Here is a 23,718-nt window from a genome sequence, read left to right on the forward strand (position 1 = left end):
TCATCAATATTATCATACATTTTAACAAACACATTAAGAATAGAACACATGAACGCAATTATTTCCATCATAATAATAAAATTGAATTTGAGGATGGTGAAAATAAAAACTAAAACCAAAAACATGGTTCATTTAACAAAATAAAGTAAAATGATCACTACTATTATTTACATAAAGTAAAATGATCATTATTGTTATAGCACAAATTATTGATTATTCAAACATTTTTGACTAACCATGTGCCATATGTGGTCTATCTTTATCCTGCATAAGAAGGAATCCATCTCCAATGAGCAGTGCAAAAGGAACCATAAAAGGTTCTAAAATGTCTGCTATGTATTATTGAGAAGTCAGACCTCCACCATCAACAATAAAAAGCTCTGTGCAAGCTGTTAAATAAATTCCACCCCATAAAATCATTGAGCTGCCTCCACATAAAGTGGTTGCTTGAATGTTACAAGCAAAATATCTTTCATTTAGTCTTCTGTACACTCTTGGGCGGGGATCAGAACTTACAAGGCAAAACCTTGACTCATCTGTAAATAAGACCTGTCCCCAATCATGTATTTCCCAATTCATAAGCCTCCTTGCAAAAGCCAGTCTGTTTCTTGGGTGATCTACAGACAATCTGGGACCATAGCTGCTGCCCAAGGTTGTAAATTTAAATAACGTCTTCTTCTAATGGTATCTTGGCTAACAGCAGTTCCAAGTAACTCAGCAAGTTTTATTTGGAGACTTTTTGCAGTAGTAAACTGTTCTTTCAGTGTTGAAAGCATTAAAAAGTTGGTCCTCCACAGCATTGGTAGTTCTTGTCCTGCCTTGGCCAAGCCATCTAGCATGATCATTCATCTCTACAAACATATTTAGAACAACTGTTGTATTAGACACTCCAAATCATTTACCTAGTTAGCAATTTGTTAATCCTTTTATTGTACAAAGTAATAATTGCATTCATCACGACTTAAATTTTGTCTAGAACGTTGCGTTGTAAACAGATGTGTTGCTCAAATGATAGCTATCTTTTCTACTGTTAAATCTATTCAAAATCAATATGTATTTTTCTTTTAGAATTGAGATTAATTACAGCAAAGGATTCTACTTATGAAAAGCTGCTATAACTTCGAAATTAAATAAGGGAAACAGAATAAAATCTATAAAAAGTGTAACAATAAACATTATTATCATCTTAATATTATATATTTTTTGTAGTTGATAACTCCAGAAAATATATAATATTTTTCAAAATAAGTCGGAATTTATAAGTGGTGCGTTAAAATACTATTACTCATAATATGTTAAAAAAGTTGTGTTGATAAAGGTAAAGAGTTTTATAATAAACATGTAAAAAATCTTATTGAACTTTAATCAACTGCATGATACCATTAGAAGAAGACGTTATTTAAATTTAGAGGTAGAGCAGTTGCAATTGAAGTGTGGAAGAGTTTGTGCAAGTTCAGAAACCATGAACATTTCATTGAATAAAATATGATAAGTCATATTTTACATTTAAACATACAAATAATAATTCTAATTCTGGTTTTAACTCAGATGAACCAAAAAATGCACCTTAAAGCTGTAAAATGTAAGCACAATAGCAAATTTAAAAATTCTTGTGTGGATTAGCATGGCTTCCTCACTGAATCTCTCAACCATTTATCATTCCTGAAAGTCTGGCAATTAACTAATTAGTAAATAAAAATTATTGCTTCATCAAAAGATTCTTTTACTAATGAAAATCACAGTGATGGCCATAGTGGCAGCAGGCAAGGGCAAAGGGGGGCAGCCCCCCCCCACCTTTGGAAAAGCAAAATAACAAATTTTAATATTCACAAAATTTCTTTTAACTGTTAAAAGATTTTATTTTGATATCTCATCAATTTAACTCATTTATAGTTTACACTCTGTAATGTAAGTGACTACAGTTTAAATGGAATATTACTATCAAATGCAATGATTTCCACAATGGCGGAAGCTTTTTTATAAAAGCATATTTTAGATTTAAAAAAAAAGATGTTTGAATGAAAGTTTAAAAAAAAATATGATAGAAATATATCATAGAAAAATAAAAAAAGAATAAATAGAAAAAAACAATAGATAAAGGAGAAGTATAGAAACCAAAAAGAAGAGAGGAAGAAAAAAAGGAAAATAAAGGAAATAATAATAATAAAAAAGAAATCAAATTAAAATAACAAAGTTCTTACGCAAACAAATAAACTTGGAACTAACAAAGAAAGAATTGGATACAGTGATCAAAATTTTAAATTATTTTTTAATGTGTCAGTTTCATTTACTTTTTTATGCTGTTGTTTTTTTGTTTGTTGGCAAAATGTTTCTTGTTTGTATTGTATTTCTATTTGTTTTTTTCCAATTTATTGTTATATTCATTTTAATAATACTATTACCTTAAGTTTTTTGCAAGCTAAATGTTGATTATTATAATTATATATATTTAATTTGATTAACTTGCATAAACCTGCTGTATTTTAATTTTTGTTTTGTTTTTGAAATATGTCTAATTTCTATTTAATAAATCATTTAATGTTTTTTGACTAATCATTATATTATTAAATAATTTAGCATTATTAGGTGTTTACTTCACATTAGTTTTTTAACTAATTGTAAACAACCATGAATGTAAAATCTTTATTCAGAAATATATATGATTGATATAATAAAAAATTTAAAAAAAAAAATTTCTTCATTTTCTTTAATTTTTTGGACTGTTCTAAATTTAGGTTTTTACTGAATAACAATTATTTAATTCTTGTGTTTTTATTTTTACATTTTCTTTAATTTTCTGTTGTCACTGGTCTAATAAAATGACTTGATTAATTGATGCATTTATGTAGTTTTTGAAATATCACAATTGAATTTTATTTTGCCCCCCCCCCTCCCTCCCTTTTGTAAAAAATCCTGCCGGCACCCATGGTGATGGCATTTATGTATTTTGCCCTGACTTATCCTCTTTGCACTAAGCCAGAAGTGTGACCAATTACATGAAGAGAAAAACATCTATTATGTTACAAAAATTGATAGTCTGGTTTGTGTCCTAAAATTACAACCTATAAGAATTTCTGCTCAACTCTTAAAAGCTGAATGTATGAAATGAATTAGGGAGCTGAAAACTTTAAAAACATTAACACAGAAAAATTGACACAGTATGCCATAATGGGAAGAGAGAATTATTTCCTGAAAGTAAAAATAATGTATTGTTTACTGTTCTATACTAGTTTTTTGTTTGTTAAACCTTTTATGACTTGTGTTTTTTGTTACACCGAGATGAACAAGTATCCTGGCTCTTTATCATTTTTACACCGAGATGAACAAGTATCTTGGCTCTTTATCATTTTTACACTAAGATGAACAAGTATCCTGGCTCTTTATCATTTTTACACCAAGATGAACAAGTATCCTGGCTCTTTATCATTTTTACACCAAGATGAACAAGTATCCTGGCTCATTATTACTTTTAAACTACAAAGTGTCAAGCATAGTTATTTTCTGCTTGATTTGTTTTGATTTTAAGCTTTAGAAGAATTTTCAACCTGCGACTTGTTTTTGTTGCAAAGTATGTCATTAACAAGTACTTTAAAAGGTAATTAATCAGAATATATGGGTTTCATCTCTATTGCATTTTAATGTTTAATAAACAATATTTAAATTTCATTTATTTGATTTAATTGACCTAAATTCAGTGAACATATCCTCACATTTAGTGAGTATCATGGTTCAAAGATAGAAGATTAAAACACTGGACATATTAACTGGTCTGCAAATAGTACTGACTGTAAAGTAGAGAGATTTGCTTAAAAGAAAATTCATCCTAACCAATACTGATGATAGCCACAGCCCTAATTAGCATGAACTTGAAGATAAGAAGTGGCCAACAAACAAAAGTTATTTGTATGATGGACTGTCAGTACTAAAGCTGAAACAAAAAAGTTTACATGGTCACAGTATTCTTTAACAAACTAATTGTGAATAAGCCATAAATATACGGTGTCCTCAAAAAAAAATTTGACAGCATGACTTTTTGTCAAAAGTCATAAAAACCAATGTTATACCACTTATTTTTAATTTTTTTTTCTTAATTATAAAATTAGAACAAATAATGAACTATACTATTTAATAAAAAAAACAAAAATAATTGATTAAACTTTTGAAATTCAACTAAACTGCAAAATTGTTAGAAAACTAACATAAAAGAAAAAACTGTATACATTTTTTATAACAAAGTAAAGCTGATTGTACCATAAAATTTTATACATTTTTTATAATAAAGTTGATTGTACCATAAAATTTTTTAAAATTTTTGGTTTTCAATGTTAGATACTTAATATATATTTACATTATTTTGATATTTAAAATGAAATTGAAACTGAAAAAAAGGAGGTGGGTCCTCAAATTAGCAACAGGTAAAAAAGGATATCTTTAACATTATATCTTATATTTCCCATTAACGTTTTCCTCATTACAAAGTGTTACATTTGATTTTATATTGTTCTTTTACAAAATAAAGTCGTTTTTAACTTTTCAAAATGACATTTTGACTCAAAAAAATTTATATTATTTTATTTAAATTAATTTTTTTTAGCAATCTTATATAATTAGAAAATATAATTAAATGGCAACAATGGCAAAGTTAAATGCTTTTGATTCTACTACTACAAAAATTCAACCATTAAATACCCAGTAGGCACACGACGTTGAAACACTGGGTAGGTATAAGACATTCATACTTATAGTATTTTAGTATTTAGTTTGAACTATATCATTTCTTTATCAGTTAAAATTCATATTTACCAATTTAGGAAAACACATGTTTCAGACTTTGACAAAGGTAGAATAATTCAAATGCACAATGCAGATTGGTCTTTGCGTAAAATTTCCAAACAAGTTGGATTGGTAAATCTACAGTTCAAAGAGTTGTGTCCAGATTTACTTCTTGAAATTCAATTAGCAGAAAGTCAGGGTCAGGAAGAAAGCGAAAACAACAGAAAGATCAATTGATTATTAGGGAAATGATGAAGAATCGTAGGTTATCAGTGAGCAAAATTTAAACCTTGAGCACTTATGTAACAATACAATTGTTTAAAGAATAAAGAAAAGTGAAGAATTTACTTCAGGGTGGCAAACAAAAAAGCCTTTTATAATTGAGAAAAATCGTGTTAAGATATTAAAATGGTGCAGAGACCATTTAAGCTGGACTTCAGATCAATGGAAAAGTGTCATATGGATAGATGAATCACCTTTTGTGCTACAATATGGTAATTGAGAAAGAATGCACACATGCCACAGTAAAACATGATAAAAAAATCATGGTTTGGGGTGCATTTGCTGCTCATGGAGTGGGAAACCTGTACAGAGTTGAAGGAATTATGGATCAACATAAGTACCATTATATTTTAGTTCACCAATTAAAACCTAGTATAACACATCTATTTCCAGATGGAAACTATATATTTCAGCAAGACAATGACCCAAAGAATACAGCAAAAAAAAAATAAAAGATATATACAAAAGGCTGGTATACCTACCTTTGAGTGGCCAGCACAATCACCAGATCCTTATCCAATTGAGAACCTGTGTAATTATAATAAACTAAAAGACAGAAAACCTTGTAATGAAGATGAATTACTTTTGACACTTTTAAAAGGATGAAATTCACTGGAAGTTAGCTTGTTAACAAAACTAGTTGAAAGCATGTCCCACAGATGCCAAGTGGTTATTGATGCAAAAGATTATGCAACCAAGTATTAAAAATGATTATTATACTTAAAACTGATTGAATTTCTATTTAGTTGTATCAAGGGAAAATGTAATTGCATTAAGCATTCTATATTAAACAACATAGATGTAAAAAATTAGAAAACATACTCAATTTTACCAATCTTTTTTAAAAAAGTTGAATTTTCCTATTTTAGTTGATTTTTACTAATTCCATAGTTTTGTTATAAGTCTAACTGTTTTATTGACATTTTTTTTTATTTTTAATGACAAATATTGTGTAATAGAAGTTATTATTTGACATTTTAAAGTTAAAAAATGTTTAAGAAAAAATTAATTTTTTTTTCTTTTTTAAAAAAAATCATGCTTTTTTTTTTATTGAGGACACTGTAAGTGTAATGAAATTGAATGTAAGAGACAAGCATTAATAATTTGATGTAAGTGAAAAATTTTATTAGAATGCAAATATATTATTATTTGCTATATAAATAATATAAACTTAGTAGAAAAGCCTTAGTAAAAAATATTTGAGAAAACCTCAATCATATATATATATATATATATATATATATATATATATATATATATATATATATATATATATATATATATATATATATATATATATATATATATATATATATATATATATATATATATATATATATATATGTATATTGCATTGAAAGACGCTGTAATCTGCAGAGCATTAATTATCAATCTTTTATATTTAACTTTTAATTCTTGATAAATAATTTGAATTTTTACCTTTTTTAAAATAATTTTAATTTTAACCATTTCATTTATTTATCAAGTTGGTACCTTTTAATTGATCAATTTGCTTGATTTTATTTACAAAACCATTTATATTAGGTAGACCATACAGTAATATCATTTCTGCACATGTCAATACATCTTAATCATTTAACAGCTCATTGTGCACTTCAAAAGCTGTGCCATAGACACTTTAAGGTTGGAGTGACTTCTTTACTTGTAAATACTAGATTATTAAGCCTCAAGTATTTTTTTTTAAATTTAAAGTGAAATGTATAACCAAATACAAGAAAAGATACATATTTAGCATTGTGTGCTTTTTGAGTTTCACAAGGGTTGTAATGCAACAGTTCTTATAAAAAACATCTATGATGTTAATCCAAGAGGATAAGATGCTAGTAAATCCCAAAGGTGGTTTTCTAATTTCAGATTGGGTGATTTTGATCTTTCTGACTTGCATCAATCAGGTAGACCAACAACTTTAGATAATGACACATAAGGACGGAAATTAAAGCAAATCTATGTCAGAAAATCGAGGAACTGTTCAACACTCTTAACCAACCTTGGTTGACCATCCAAGAAAATTTGCATGCAGCTTATCGTTTCAATGGCTTCAATGGCTATTGTTTCAAATGCAGAAGAACTTTTTGATCACTTGATAATTGGAGATGAAAAATTGGTCCTTTATGAAAATCCAAAAATGCTGAAAGTAGTGGCTCTCTCCTAATGAACTGCCACAAAGTACTGTTAACCCAGATTTAAATCCCAAAAGGGAGCTTTTATACTTGCCTAACATTGGACCATTGGATTTCCATTTATTCTAATTGCTGCAACAATGTGACAAAATATTTAAAAAATTTGAATGATATCCAAAACGCTATTATAGATATTTTGCTCCAAAACCAATTGATTTTTACTGATCTGGCATTGAAATTTTGCACACTAGATAGCTGATAGTTAGTTGGGTAACATAACAAGGGTAATTACATTTATGATCAAAAAAAAAAATTTTTTTTTAATTACTTTGTTTGAACTTAATTTAAAACAATGTCACTTTTCAGTCCCCCTAATATATATGTAAGACTTTTAAACATAAGAATAAAAGTTCAATGCATAATTTTAATTTGTTATTAACTTAATATTAATATAAATAGTCACATATATTTTTTAAAACCAATCTATATTTGTAACTACATTTATAAAAATTACAGAACAGTTTGAGTGCTTCTATTTTATCTTGTTGTTTGAGACTATTTTAAACTAGCTAGGAGTAAACAATAGCTTAACAATTTAATCTTTTAATATTAAGTTCACTTAGCTTTTTAAGCTATTATTTATATACTGCATAAATAAGTTTATCAGGGCAATTTTATAAAATTTCTTTTCCTTTAGTTTGTCTGCTGATTAAGATCATTTTCATTTTAATATAAAAAGCAACCAAGTTAAATTGTGAAATAATTTTATTAGAATTTTACTTAATGATCCAATTTAAATTCCAATTATCAAATTTAATTTTTAAAAGAAAAAGTTTTTTCTTTTCTCTAAAATTAAAATTCAACTGAAGAATTCATAAATGCTTCATTGAGATTAGGTCAGTTTATTATGTTACAATTAATATTATCTTGCACAAGAATGAAATTGTTTAATTAAAAAACTATTAATAATTTTAAACTCTCTCATTCTTTTGAATAAAAGAAACAAAAAACAAAAAAACTAAAGCATAAAGGTTAAAAATAAGCAAAAGTCATAAATAAATACATTAAAAAAAGATACCATTTAAAAGAGGAGAATTTTCATTTCTTTCATTGTTTACTTTTACTATTTCTTTTTCTTCTTTTTCTTCTTTTTCTTTTCCATGACAACCATCAACTTCAAATGCTGATAAAACACTAAATCTTTTCATTGTAATCAGAGTACTTTTTATCAACTCTATAACCTGCAATGGATTAATATCAAAAAGTTTTTCAAGTAATGCTTTCATTTTCTTATGATTGCTAATATTCTTTTGGTCAATATTCTCTATAATACAGTTAACCTCATATAAACAGACATAATTAGCAAATGTTTTCCAATCAGAAGATTCACGCTCAAGCAAAAACTTCATTGTGCTTTCAAAACTTTCTAAAAGTATTTTAAGTACTAATCAAACAAAAACTAAAAAAACAAAAAGTACAAAATTTTAAAAGGTTTAAATCTTTTAAATTAAAATTTCTCATTTCTAAAATGTTTTTAGCAGCAATTAAAAGTATCAATCTAAAACATTTAATGAATTGAAACTAGTAATAAACATTTAGTCATGATGTTGTTGTGGATTGTGTTATGCTAATGCATTTTGTTGAAAATTCACCTTTATGAAAAAGTTTTAAAATTCAATGTTAGTAAAAAAAGACTACAACAAAAGATTCTTACCATACAAAGCTAGTTTGAACAAAACATCAAATCTGCTTGCATCATTGAGAAATTTTACAATCCACATTTTATAGTTTAAAGGATCAAGTTCATTTAGCTTGCTTAGAAATGCAGTCATTTTTGATTGGTCATCACTGTAATCACGGTCAATCTGTTCTACAATACTTTTAATGTCATGCAGACAAGTGTAACAAGCCAGCCTCTTCCAGTCAGCAGACACATTCTCAACTAAGATGCGCTGAACTGTTTCATCAATTTCTGAAAAAAGATTCATACTTGTTTCACAATTAATCATTCATAAAATAATAGCTTTTTTTAAGGAAACTTGATTGTTTATAAATATGAATATGTACACATAAGGAACATATTCTAATAAATGAAACTGCATTATTTTATTTAGCAGCATCTTTTAAAAAAACAAAAACCAACTTTCTTTGTAATCTTTCTAAGCATCAAATCCCAGCTAATAGGGATGTTTTAAAACATGTTGTTGGAGCCTTAACACTGATGAGCCTGAATCTAAAATCACTTTCAAAAGAGCCTAAACATTATCAGCTGAAGTGAATGATGTTCAATCAATTGATTTGCAGTACAATGCAGTTGGCATACAGAGACTTAATTTAATGACACATGAAATTGAAAAATACCCTAAGTTAAAGCAAATGAAAGATGTGTTTAAATATAAATGAAATTATTTTCAAAAGGTGTTTGATGCTTGCAACAAGTTTGGCTTATTTGATAGTTAATTAATATTAGCAATGTCACTGACAACAAATTTTCTTTGGTACAGAACAGGAAATAGTTACAAGGAATTATGTAACACAATTGATTGCTATAAAATAAGTAAACAACAAGTACCCTGGTAAGTTGCAGCAACAAAGAAATTTTTGGAGGTAAATACTTTTACGGAGCATAATGATGAGAGAAAGAAATTATAACGTATTGGTTTTGAAGGAAAGATGTTAAGCTGGTAAATGCTTTAAGGTGCTAAAAGACAGTCATTTTATCTTTCTCAGGAGATAATTATATAGATCATATTAATAGTCTTCAAACAAACTAAAGTTAAATAAACATGTCCTAAAGATAATTCACATAATTTAACAAGCACTTTGGTATAAAAAAAAAAGAAAATTAGATATTACCATCTAATGCCACGCCGAATAAAATATTGAACTTTCCTAATGTACTAAGAGAGTTTTGAATTTTATATTTGTATTGTATTGGCTCAATTTCAGAGAGCTTTTCAAGGAAAGATGCCATTTTAGATTTATCATCTTCATGAGTTTGTTCAATATGTTCAATAATAGCTTCAATGTCATTTAAATGAGTCTCATGAGCAAATCTTTTCCAGTCAGTTGATAAATGTTCAATCAAGAACTTCTTCACTTTTGCAAATTTTTCTAAATACAAGAAAGATAAAAAATGAAGGTAGGATGAAATAGATTAAACCCAGAAAAACTTTTTAAATAAATATATAAATATATAAATATATAAATATATATCTAACTAAATAGACTAAACCCAAATAACAATCAAAATAACAACTCAAATGAAAAAATAATCAAAAGGAATTGTACTGGTCACTCAAGTACACTTTATACACCTATGTACTAGAGAAACCAGTAGGTTTTGACCATTCTCCATATTAAATTTTATGTTTGATTACTTAGCCACATGTATGAAGATAATTAGTCAATAGTTAAAAAACTTCCAAAGGGATAGATGCATAAATTTGTGGGAATAATGTTTCAACTTTGCATAGAATTATTGCCATTTTTAACAAAAGAACTCAAACTTTTCAATTAAAAACCTGCCTTTTGTACATATTGCAGTGGGCTGTGCATAAAATACAAGAACAATATTAGTAAAATGTGTTTTGTGTTTCAAAACATTTGTTGAATCTTTGTGAAATAACTCTTCTCCTTTTTTTACATTTTCTTATTTTTAAGCTGTAATGAATTTAGTGGATGCATACTCCTTAGGCACAACAAATGCCGAAATTATATAATCATAGTTTCAAGTATATTAAAAATTAAAAAAGGAGGTTGATAACATCAGTAGAAGCGAAACAATTAAGCTTGCAAATCATGGAAGGTTATTGCGCAGAGTAGCTGAGATTCCAGACAATTAAAGTGACAGGATCATACTTAATCAAATTTCATTTAGAACAACTATGGAACTTATATATTGCTAGTAGCACATAAATTATCTCAGCATTAAGCAAAAATTTTTTTTGTATGTTAAGAAAGAGATTGGGATATTAAGGCAAACTTAAAAGAATTATTTTGAAAAACTTATAAAGAAGATAAAAATAGCATAAAAATTAGATAAACTCCTGGTGGAATTCTACATACTTTTGACACTTTGCACTAATGGTTAACATGGTTATCAATAGGTTACAATAGAAAAAAAAAAGGAAAAAAAAAGCATTACTAATTCAATTTTGGTACTGTAGTGTGCTGCAACATTAAGAGGCATTAAGACTTAAAACTCTTAGTTTTAGTGTATATATTTATAATTCTGTTTTGAATTCTTCAAAAGGAATTTATTTTAAGCTATTGTAATTCAATTTTAGTTACTGTCATTGCAGTTCTGGAGAAACTACAACAAAACTATGTTAATAAACTATCTACCATGTTACAAGGATACTCCTTGGGCAGACCTAAACTTCCCATCTGACAATACCAATATGTGATTCTATAGTCTATACTGTCTCACAGATACACGACAGGGTTCAGTATGCTTCAACTTATTGCAATTTATGCAAAACATTACATAAATTAAATTTTTACAGCAACAGTAAAATTCCTTATTACAGCTAATGGTGCAATCTGAAAAATAAAATTATTATATTTAGTAATTGATGACGTAATAAAGAAGTAATAATAAGTGGCTGAAAATATAATACTTATATCAAAGATTAGTTTTCTCTTAAAAAGTATGAATACTAACACCACAGTTAAATAATGATAGTAAATTTTTGATAGTAAATTTTTGTAATTACAAATGCATCTAAATTGCACCTAATTCACATTACCAAATAAAAACTTTAACATCATATTTGTAAATAAAGAATAAAAACTACGATGATTTTTTTCTAAAATAAAGTATTTATTTTTGAGCAAAAATCAGTTTTTTCTAATATGAAAAAACTCCACCATCTGCAACAGATCTCAACTTTGCTTTAACACCATAAATAATTGTAAAAAATTTAAATCAGTTTCTTTTAGTTTTAATTTGATGCAATTTACCAAGAGTTATTTTGTTGAAGCTGCCAACCTCCCTTGCAAACCATTTGAGCCAAATGTCCCCAAAAGATCTCAGTTGGTTGTGCTTGAGTCAAACTTGGTGGGTTGGATTCCTTATAAAAATAATAAATATACTCATCCATCTAACTGAGAGAATATTTAAAATAATGAAAATCTGCTAAAATAAATAGTTCAAGTCACTATAATACTATTGGATGAATGGAACATTCACTAATATAGATTGATACATTGATTGTTACAGCCTTGTAAGTATGAAATAATGCCCTGGACATACCATAGTCAGATATGGTTATTCCCATTATCTTTTTTGAAAATTTTCTTTTCCTAAAAAGTAAACACTTCCAGAGCATGTTCCAGAGCATGGAACAAAAGACCTATAAAACAAAAATATTTTTTGCCATTGATGACCAGAACTGATTTTGTATAATAGAGCTAGTTAACAAGTTTTCTGCTTCTTTTCTTTACTTTTATTTGTTGTTCAATAGTTTATTTGTTGTTCAATAGTGTATTTTTTGCATTGAGTAATCATATCTTTAAATTGATGACCAATTAAAAAATTAATTTACTTTGAATTTAAGACTTCATTTTCTCAGACTGACCCCTTTTTGATTGTTGACAATTCTCTTTAGTTAGGCTTTCTTCTTCTCTCTAGTCCAGGATGCCAGACAACCAGAGTGCTTTTTATCAAAAAAGACTGAGTAGTTTTAAATCTTTTTAAGTCATCATATTCCTTCTTTTTTGAAATGATTTACGATTTCACTATTTTTATATTAGGATTTTTTACAAAAAAAAATGATGAGACATTTTCTGTATATATATATATATATATATATATATATATATATATATATATATATATATATATATATATATATATATATATATATATATATATATATATATATATATATATATATGTATATATATATACACCCTCACACAAACACACACACTTACTAAACATAACACAATGCAAATAAGCATCATAATTAACTCCACTCTGTTAATTGAGATTTATGGAAATATTTTTCGAGGAAAAACTGTGAAATTTATTACACTGGAATTAAGAAAAGCTTAAATTCAATAGGAAAAATTCCTTGAAATATAGAAATTCTGTCTAATGATGCTTTAGTAATAAATCATCATAAAAATAAAAAGTTGAACTCTGCCTATTCGGAGAAAAATTGAATCTCTTACCATCCAATGCCACACACAACAAAATATCAAATCTTTTAAGAGTATAAAGACAGTTTGCAATCACTTCCTCATAGCTCAGTCGATTGATTTCATTAATCCTTTTAAGAAATGTTTTCAACTTTTCAACAAGTTCATTATCTTTATTCTCGTTCTGAATTTCTTCTTGAATGTTGTAAAACCAATTCAAACAAATTATATGAGCAAATCTCATCCAGTCAGATGATATTTGCTCAACTAAAATCTTTTTAACTTTTTCATTGGCATCTAGATTTAAAGCAAGAAAAAGACTTATCTAATAAACATTTTTGATCCCCCCAAAAAATTATTTTGTTAAAAATTATCATATTGTTTTGGAATTACAGAAAAATATAAGATCAATAAATTTTATTAGGGATTACTTAAATTATTTTGATGATTTATAAAAAAAATTAAAAAAAAAGTAGAGAGATTTTTTTACATTTTATTTCGAATACATTGTATAAAAATAAAAAGAATTTCAAAATAAATAACACTTTTGGTACCAAAATCAAACAAAAAAGAGAATCAGGTCAAAAAACTATAATAAAAAAAACATATAAAAAATATTAGGTCATGCTTTAATTCAATACTTTGCATGATCACCAAGTGCTTTTACATAGACTCAAATACGTTTTTGCATATATTCTATCAGATACATAATTCCTTTGAAATTTCATTCTAAATTTTTTCCAGTGCAAGTTCCAATTGTGCAAAGCTTTTCATATTGTCTCTTGATAATTTCTTGTCCATCCATGACCAAATATTTTAGATGGGGCTCAGGTCTGGTGATCATCTTAGCCAGGGTAGAAGAGGAATATCCATGATATTGCCTTTGAAACCATTCTTATATGGAGTTGCTAGCATGTGCCATTTCACCATCCTGTTGGGGGGTCCGATTTTTATGCCTTCCAAAAAATGATCTAGCAGTAAGTTAAAGCATACTTGGCTTTTTTTTTTTTACCTAAGTTTTGATCCCTAAAATAAGGCTTTGATGGCCTGCCAACTCTTGGTGAATCTTTTACATCATTTGAAAGTTTGTAGTTTTTCAGCAAAAATAGCATAGTGAAACACCACATATTTTTGCTACTTCTAATTGACTTTTTGTATTATCTTTGGATGGATATATTTGGATAGACTTATTGCCACTTGACTTCTTGTGGAACTGATTTTCTGCCCATTTCTCTGTTATTGATGTGCCAAGAATTTACCAAATGAAAAATCCTTTGAAATACTGGTTAGAAGTTGATTTATTTGTAATTTTTATTGGTCAAAGTGAGTACAAACTTTCAGGATTTTCATATTATTAATTTAAAAGTTACATAGGTAAAATTAACTAACCTTACATTTTTGACATTATTTTATTACAGTTTTTTAACCTATATCTCTTTTTTGATTGATTTTGTTGCCAAAACAACATTTTTTGAAAACTTTTTTTTCTATTTTGGTTTTACAATTTATTCCAAATAAAATTTTTAAAAAAAATCTCCTTTTTTTAAAATTTGTTTAAAAAGCATGGAAATAGTTTTAGTAATCGCTAAAAAATCTAAGCGAACTTATGTTTTTGAAAGCTACTGTAGTAGACTCTCCATCACTGGTTGAAATTACAAGAGCAGAAACTATCATCTGAAACTTAAACATCTGATACCTGCATGGCACAAATGATAGTAAAACTGAAGTCAGATTGAATAATGATGTAGGTAAGATAATTTTTAATTTAATTCTATTTTTAAGGGTCTTTCTGAAGTTGTACATTAAGTTATGCTTGGTTTAAAATCTTTTCCTTTATCTACATTTTTGCGACAACAAACAACATCTTTTTGGCTTGGGGCACAACTAAAATACCAGAATAAAGGAAAACTATTTTAATATCATACCATGTGCATGCATTTTCATTTTTCTTTGTAAAGCTTTTCTCTCTCTCTCATTTCAAATGCTGTTGATACTTATCCTTTTCAAATAATTTCATAAATTGAAGCTTAATTGATGTTGTTATTGTTATTGTTATTGTTATTGTTATTGCTATTGTTATTGTTATTATTATTATTATTGTTATTATTATTATTATTATTATTATTATTATTATTATTATTATTATTATTATTATTATTATTATTATTATTATTATTATTATTATTATTATTATTATTATTATTATTATTATTATTATTATTATTATTATTATTATTATTATTATTATTATTATTATTATTATTATTATTATTATTATTATTATTATTATTATTATTATTATCATTATTATTATTATTATCATTATTATTATTATTATCATTATTATTATCATTATTATTATCATTATCATTATCATTATCATTATCATTATTATTATTATTATTATTATTACTATTACTATTACTATTACTATTATTATTATTATTATTATTTATGCTTCAAAAGTTTTCAAACTTTTAATAAACAATAATTGATAATTGAAAATTTTTTGAAATTATTTGAAATTTATTAATTTAAGCATTTTCACAAACTTTTTTAAAATGCATTTTACAAATTAAAACATTTTATAGATAAAAAGAAAAACCTAAAATATTTTTGAAAAATAAAAGATAGTTAAAGCAGAATTAAATGTTACATTTATCATACCTTGATGATCCAAACAACTTGCTGGTAAATTGTTAGGATCAGTAACATTGTGTAGATTATTATTAGGTACTTGGAAATCAACAATATTTTGTTTAACAGTTGTTTTAACTGAAAAGTTACCCATTAAACTTAGTGTTTCAAAAGTTTAAAAACTTTTGATAAACAATAATTAATAATATTCCATTAATAATTTGAAAATTCAACTAATTCAAATCTTCATATAATTGAAACATTTTATAGGTAAAAAAAAAAAAAAAAAAAAAAGAAAGAAAAAAAAAGAAAAACTATTAAAATTTGTGAAAAATACAAGATATGGTGACGCAAAAAATCTAAAACAAATGTTATCATACCTTTATGATCCAAAGAACTTGCTGGCGAATAGTTAGAGTCAGTATCATTTTGTAGATTATTATCAGTTTCTTGGAAGTAACAATCCATTGTTTAACAATTGTTTTACCAGGAATGTCACTCATTAAATCTGTCAAAAGAATGTTCTAAGTTTTAAAATGTGTTTTTAAAAAAATAAATGTTAAATAAAATTTGAAATTCAGAAAGTCTTTTCTTTATACCAAGATAGAAATGATACAAGTTGTTGTTGTAACCAGAGTTTCCTCTGAGGAGAGAGAGCTATCACCACATAAAGTGAGTTTAAAATGTTGCTTTGTCTCTAAAAAGTCACCAATAAAATTTGATTTGATTAATATGCCAATGTTGAAAATATAGCTTAATAATGATTGACATATATTCAAGTTACTAACAATACAGGAATTGAATATGTATAGTGAGAGTGCAGTTTCTAATTATTTGCAAACAAATTTAAATTTTCATTGCTAACATAACATTACTGCAATGCACCCTTTTTTTTACAGCAAAAATACCTTTTTTAAAAACTTTTGATTCTCTTCATATTAATTTTAAAAGTAAACATTTTAGATTTAGAATAAAATATTTTTAGGCAGTATCATAAAAAGACAAATTTTTTTAAATTTTTCTCATTAAATAAAAATAGTGTATAAACTAGAGCATTTTGACTACTATTTTGTGAAGAATGTTTGAACATTTCACTTTGAAGTTATTTAAATGTTCTTCAAGTAATTTCACTTTTCCACAAAATCTTTTCTATGCTTACTTATAAGCAATAAGTAACATAATGTGCACAGCAAGAAAAAAAAAACATTTTAGTTTAAGAAAAATTTCATTTATAAGAAAAAAGAACCTCACATGATCAAGATAATAATAAACATGATTTACAGTTTCAATCTCAATTCCTCAAGTAAATGCCTCCTTAATTTTAAACTAGAAAAAAAAAATTTACTCTACTCAACTGTATTTATTGTTTATAAGTAAAAATGTGAGTTATTTTTAATTTTCATATTTACTGATTTAAAAGGGCTAGGCTTTGTTTTATAAAATTTTTCTTGCATTTATGAGCAAAAAAAATCCATATCATTTAAAATGAACAATCATCCATTCTACTTAGAGCACTTATAAATAAAAACTGTTTAGCATAGTTGTTTTCTGCTTCATTCAATTTGCTTTTAAATTTCTAAAAAGAATTTTAACCTGTAATTGAAAAGAAGCTTGTGGTTGCAAAATATATATTGTCAGGAAAGACAGTTTACATTTTGCAACCAGATAATATAACTAATATAAATTAAGACTAAATATATATTGTCAGATAAGACAATATATATTTTGCAACATGATAATACAACTAAAACAAATAATTTTAAAATAATACAAGTTTCAGTAATCAGGGGGGGGGGGTTCTTTTTCATGATATTTTAGTGTTTAACAAGTAAGATTTGAATTCTATCTATTTGATTTAATTGACCTTATTTCAATGAGTTTGTATTTTCAAATTCACTGAGTATCTTGACTCAAAGATTGAAGACTAAAACACTAAACATCATACTCATTTTAATTTCTATAGGTAAATCTTGTTTCTAAAAATATCACTACATTTATTTCTTTTTTTTTTTTTTTTTTTTAATTTATTTTTTCATTTCCAAGAAAAACTCCAAGCTGACTATATCTATCATTACTTATAACGAGGCTTTTTTCAATTCATAAAAATATCTCGTCCCCAATACTAAACTTGAAACTAAGAAACAAGCAATATATTTTTTCAAAACAACATTTGTTAAAAATATATGCTTACCTATTCAACAGACAACTATGCTCAACGAAAGAATGCAGAGAGCCGGAAGAAACCTTGCACTGTTCTGAAAAAAACTATTTGTTCATGTTTTAAGAGGTGATTACTCACTCCCAAATTAGCTGAGGTCAAGTGATACTCAAATGGTAGCTTAGTGACAGCTCAATGTTCTTTAGTCGCACTGTCGTTTGCAGAAAACGAAACAGAAACATGTTTCAAAAATAGAAACGTAAAGCGAGGAAAACATTAAATATTTTACTATTTATCAAAGAAAACCAATAGCTCCTATTACAAATAATGTTTACATAAATTGTGAATAAATATTTCTTTAAAAAATCTCGAATTTTAAATGTGCGCGAATATAAACAACTGAAAAGGGAGTTTTTCATGGTGCTAAAATAAAAATCGTTAGAGGCCACTGATCTCTATAATATCTCTATAATAACTAAAATAATGGTTATTATAGAGATCAGTGTTAGAGGCAGAATGACAAAAAATTAAAACTGTAATTTTGATAACTTTTTTTTATACTTAAGTTTATAACCGCTCACCGGTATATATATAATAAAGTAGACTGTCTGTCTGTGACACCCTGTAATAACCATTAGAAATTTTGCATCTGTAAATCAAAGCAGGAAAATAAGGAAAGTGAAGATTTACTCAAGAATTTATTGTATTAATTTGGATTTTTGAAGTTTTATATAAATTCAAGTTTATTAAGTTATTTTTAAGCTATTTTTGTCGGAAACATTTGGTATTGTAACTAACCGAAATTACAACTCGATCAGGCATTGTAGATCTGCATTCAGACTTGATTTTTGAACTTGGATTTTTAAGTTTACTTTAAATTACGCTGAACAGTTTACTTTTTTGTTCCACTTTTTTCGTTGCAGCTACCATTTGAACTGGATCAATTTTTGGGAAGTTGGATCATTTGGCATAAAAGTATTGTGGATCTATTGAATAGCAACTCATCAAACAGTGAATATTTTGGAAACTTTTATTTGTTTTGAGTTTGTTAAATTATTTTTGAAATATTTCTATTACGCCTTTGGAAATCTTAGACAGTTAGAATTTTGTGAAAGTTGATCATTTGATCAAAGGAACAACCTATAGATTAACGGTAATAATAATTCGAATTTCGAACATTTAAATGCGATTTGAGTACATTTTTCCTTTTCAATCAAATTTTCATTGAAATTTGGGCACCAACGCAAACAGCATCTCACTCTATCTTGTATGAGAGTTTATTTAAAAGCTTTGTTTTGTAAAAGCAAATACTGAATCTCAATAACATAATTGGAAGAATGTATAGTGTTTGTCCGAGAGAGATCGAAAGGTATTATTTGTGATTGCTTCTTTTCAAGAAGCAGTAGTTCAAAGAGGATTGGTGGAAAGAGATGACCACTGGAATGACTGAATGCAGGAAGCAATTCAACTGTCAATGCCGAGAGATTTGCGCATTTTATTTGCAACAGTTTTTATCCATGGTCAGCCAAGCAATGCAATGGAAATGTGGAATCAGTACTTACCAGCAATGATGGGAGACTTTGCGAGAGACCTAAAGCAAAATTTCTTCAATTTGTTGATAGTTGGCCTATCAACAAATTGAGGAAATTTTGAACTCTTTCAGAATGTCTTTATCTTCAGACTTTGGTGTTATATGCATTTCAGCTGTTCAAATAAATGGTATTATTTTAGCTAACTTGGATGAAATTGATTACGAGGCAGTTGGCCAAGATAAATATTTGTTGCTGAATAAAAAAACTGATCGCTAATACAATTTTGGAAGCTACTTCTTTTGACTCTTCTAATCGATTATTCTTCATTGATGGCCCAGGTGGAACAGGAAAAACATTTCTATATGACACGATTTATCATCTAATCAAAGGGAAAGGACTTCAAATCATAACTGTAGCTTGGAGTGGAATAGCCATTTTGCTATTACCAAAAGGTGACGCTTTGCACAGACGTTTCAAGCTACCACAGAAGATAGATGGTAATTCAACAATTGGAGTTCGAGCCGGTTCAAGAGCAGCAGCTGAAATTGATTCAGCGACTGTAATGTTCCTAGATGTGGCCTCGTTGCAAGCTATTGACCGTGGACTTCAAGACATTCGCAATGGAATGTTTTTGATACTCGGTAGTGACTTTAGGCAAGTTTTACCGGTAGTTAAGAACGGAACTCGAGGAACAATGTTTATGGAATGTATTAAAAATTCTTCGCTTTGGAATCAATTTCAGGTTTTACGGCTGTCTCAAAATATGATAGCAAATCAGGATGAAATTGCTTTTGCAAACTGGCTGTTGGAAATCGGTAATGGTGAATCAATTGAAACTCAGCAGAACATTGAAATTCATACCTAATGTAGCGTTCGAAGCAATTTGGCAACTGAAATATTTGGTAATTACATTCAACCAGAGGAAATTAACGGTTTGCATTCAAAAGTCATACTTTGTACGACGAATGACAAAATACATCAGCTTAACAATCAAATTATTGAAAAGTTACCTGGAGATTTGGTCGTCAAAAAAAGCATTAACCAAATTATTTGCGAACCTGGTGAAGATTCCACTGAATATCCAATTGAACTTTTGAATACTCTTTTAAACAGCGGTTTGCCTCCCCACGAGCTACGATTGAAGGTTGGTACAATAGTTATGTTGCTCAGAAATAGACATAAAAAGTGGTCTTTGTAATGGTGTTCGTTTTAAGTGATACGAATTTTCCCAAATATTAACGAATCTGAAATTGTAGGAAGATTTATATGATAACGTGTCCTAATTCCAAAAATTAAATTAGAACCTACCGATGATTTGTTTCCTTTCAAGTTTCAAAGAAAACAATGTCCTATCAGATTATCTTTTACAATTACAATTAACAAATCTCAAGGTCAGACATTGATTTGACGTCTTGAAATTCGTCTTAAAGTTGTCTTAGACTGGTCTAAAATGAAACACTGTAAATTGTCTTAACTAAAACGTCTTAAAGTTGTCTTAGACTGGTCTAAAATGAAACACTGTAAATTGTCTTAACTAAAACGTCTCAAAGTTGTTTTAAGATGTCTTAAAGACGGCACAAAAAAGAGTACATGATTATATTTTTAATATCATTTCGTGATGTTGGTGCATTTTTTAACATAGCCTGAATAAATTTATGGACTGTCTTCTCCGATTCCTTTGAATATGTCTTTCGGACAGCCGCTAAAAAGAGAAAATTAATAAAACAATAATAGGTTTTTGAAAAGCAGCGTTAGAAGACACCTACCAACTACACATTAATAAAGGTGGGTTTCTTTAAAACTTCTCTTTGCGCCTCTCTGTCCAATGTAATTTCTAAATTAACAATGTAATAATTTAATTTCTAAATTCGCTTAGTTTCTCAGAAATCTGTAAAATATGTGCATGTGATAACCTAGCCATAGGACCCTTACGGAAATAATTCAAGGTTCTTTAAACAACCCAATATCAAATGCATATAGTCAAGAAACACATTTAAAACCAGCAGCTATAAGAGGAGACTTATATTTCTGATGTTGCTTATACAACTGGCAACTAAAATCATAATCTGTCCGCTTGCAAAATTCTTGTTTTTCATTAAACATTACCCTTCCTTCCCAAGAATTTTTGATAATGCACCTTTCATAAGAATAATACCCAGTATGAGCAACAGTCCCTTTTAAAAACGAATTTCCTGGGGCATCACAGAGAAAAGCTCTAACTTTAACAGTGTGTACAACTGATTTTATTGTCAGACCGGATAAATTTAAACCACACAATTTTTGTAAAAAATCATTTAAAAACACATCAAAACTTGATGGTTTACTTTCCCGTGTATAATGCCACAATATAAATCTTACCGCCACTAATTTCACAAAGAATTGGCCAAATTTGAGTATTGGATGATTATAATAAGGGTAGCCCATCAATACTGAAACTAAGTGATATTTCTCTTTCAGACCCTGTTAAATTGTTTTTAATACCTAATTCTAATCCAAAATAGTAATATGTACCACCACATTTTCGAACTCACTTAACTTCTTGTGGTACTTTTAAAAGTGTTCTTGCATCTTTTAGTAGCGTGTTACCATGTCTTCGAAATATATCGAGTAAACTATTCATGGCTGCTTGGGAACAGTTAAACTTTAGACACCAGGATGCCAGCTCTCCTGAGAGGTTTTCATTACTGTTGGATGGATTAAAAGACTCGTTGTCGCTAGAACTGTCGGACCAATACTCACAAGAATTGTTCGACTCTACTTCCATATTTTCTTCCTAAGGTAAACGACTACAACTCTGACTGCTGATATAAAAAGAATCTCTAACTGCTTCTTTTTGAGGTTGTGCGCAGTTTTGGTGACGGTCATCCGCACTTTTGTTTCGTACTTCTTCTAAAACTGATTTACTTAATTTTCTCCAATTCCTTTAATCTTTTCTTGATTATTTTTACCCACTTCTTTTTAACGAAAATTATAACTTTGTTAAAAAATAAAAATTTCTGAAAAGAAAAGAAAATGGTAAATATTCCTCTCCCGCAATTGGAATTAAAGACGGAAATAAAGACGGAATTAAGCATGGACGTATTAGAGATACACGTGCAACTTATTGTTTTACATCAAAGAGGCCGCAAAAATCAGTGAGCCATGCGAGTTTCCGACTAAGGGTCAAGTACCACTCATCCGTTTTAGCAACGGGAAAGGAAAAGGAATTGGAAAATTAATCACGTGAGCATGCGCAATTTGTAACTTAATTTTGAAAATAGCACTTATTTGAATTTCCCGCTTTTTCGAAGCAATTTTTCCTTCCCTGTGAGTTTTTCTTAACAACCTCACTCAAATATCCATCAGTTATTCGAACCTGCAGTTTTTTTTTTTGCTCCCTTTGACAAAAACTCTCTCAGTTATTCGAAGTTTTTCTTTGATTGAAGACACAATTGCATTGCATTTCAAAATATAACTTTGTCATCGAACGTTTTCAAAATCCCAAAAAATTAACAAAATTTCAACATGGCGTCTACACGAAAGAAGACAGTCTTGACTATCAAAGAAAAATATCTTGCTCTTAAAGACTTGGAAAAATGTCTTACTTAAAAGAAAGTCGCCAAAAAGTTTAGTGCTCCTCAAAACACTTTAACTTGCAGGATTAAGTATAAAGAAGACATAATTGGCAAGCATGAGTCTGGTCAATTTGGTTTCACAAAAGGTTCTAAAACTTTTGCTATGTACCGTTGAGAAGTCAGACCTCCACCATCAACAATAAAAAGCTCTGTGCGAGCTGTTAAAGATATTCCGCCCCATACTGTCAATGAGCCGCCTCCATATAAAATGTTTTCTCGAATATTACAAGCAAAATATCTTTAATTTGGTCATCTGTCCACTTTTGGGCGCCGTTCAGAACTTACAAGGCAAAACCTTGACTCATCTGTAAATAAGACCTGTCCCCAAACATGTATTTCCCAATTCATAGGCCTCCTTCCAAAAGCCAGTCTATTTCTTCTACAGACAATCTGGGACCAGTAACTGCTGCCTGAGGTCGTAAATTTAAGTCTTC

The 23,718-nt window shown here is 27.9% G+C and overlaps 2 protein-coding genes and 2 pseudogenes across 10 annotated transcripts in view; 2 read left to right on the forward strand and 2 right to left on the reverse strand.

The window, feature by feature from the left end:
- The window catches only part of LOC149894261 (uncharacterized), a 35,282-nt gene extending 16,750 nt beyond the window's left edge, over positions 1-18,532 (reverse strand). For 2 of the 9 annotated variants that reach the window (XR_016449018.1, XM_090076168.1), the window contains exons 1-7: positions 18,172-18,532; positions 16,580-16,677; positions 16,361-16,488; positions 13,377-13,640; positions 10,053-10,310; positions 8,911-9,168; positions 8,275-8,622 (exon numbers count right to left, since the gene is read on the reverse strand). Coding sequence is in view for 8 of the 9 variants with exons in the window: in XM_090076168.1 (XP_089932294.1) it covers positions 8,275-8,622; positions 8,911-9,168; positions 10,053-10,310; positions 13,377-13,640; positions 16,361-16,448 (1,216 nt within the window). In the remaining variant the exon portion in view is untranslated. Of the gene's footprint in view, positions 1-236; positions 714-8,274; positions 8,623-8,910; positions 9,169-10,052; positions 10,311-11,543; positions 11,723-12,161; positions 12,272-12,453; positions 12,554-12,745; positions 12,933-13,376; positions 13,641-16,360; positions 16,489-16,579; positions 16,678-18,171 lie in introns of those variants that run through there. The other 7 variants (XM_090076161.1, XM_090076164.1, XM_090076162.1 and 4 more) reach the window with 7 other exon arrangements.
- On the forward strand, positions 4,625-5,275 carry LOC149894262 (uncharacterized; annotated as a pseudogene).
- A 1,270-nt stretch (positions 18,533-19,802) lies between the features above and the next one.
- On the forward strand, positions 19,803-20,535 carry LOC149894263 (uncharacterized). Its single transcript, XM_090077713.1, has 2 exons — positions 19,803-19,857; positions 19,961-20,535. The coding sequence occupies exons 1-2, from the start codon at positions 19,803-19,805 to the stop codon at positions 20,533-20,535; spliced, it is 630 nt and encodes a 209-aa protein (XP_089933839.1).
- A 1,115-nt stretch (positions 20,536-21,650) lies between these two features.
- Positions 21,651-23,589, reverse strand: LOC149894264 (uncharacterized; annotated as a pseudogene).
- Between the last annotated feature and the right edge of the window lie 129 nt (positions 23,590-23,718).

This window comes from Hydra viridissima, unplaced genomic scaffold, assembly GCF_058129835.1.
Source record: "Hydra viridissima isolate aposymbiotic clone 2 unplaced genomic scaffold, HvirCarnegie_v1 scaffold_1, whole genome shotgun sequence".
In the NCBI taxonomy this organism is placed as follows: domain Eukaryota; kingdom Metazoa; phylum Cnidaria; class Hydrozoa; order Anthoathecata; family Hydridae; genus Hydra; species Hydra viridissima.

Bases quoted from the DNA above. Each gene is read 5' to 3' on its own strand.
- LOC149894263 (XM_090077713.1), top strand. From the start codon at position 19,803: ATGTCTTTATCTTCAGACTTTGGTGTTATATGCATTTCAGCTGTTCAA. The intron at 19,858-19,960 runs GTATTATTTTAG...CAATTTTGGAAG, and splicing joins TTCAGCTGTTCAAATAAATG to CTACTTCTTTTGACTCTTCT.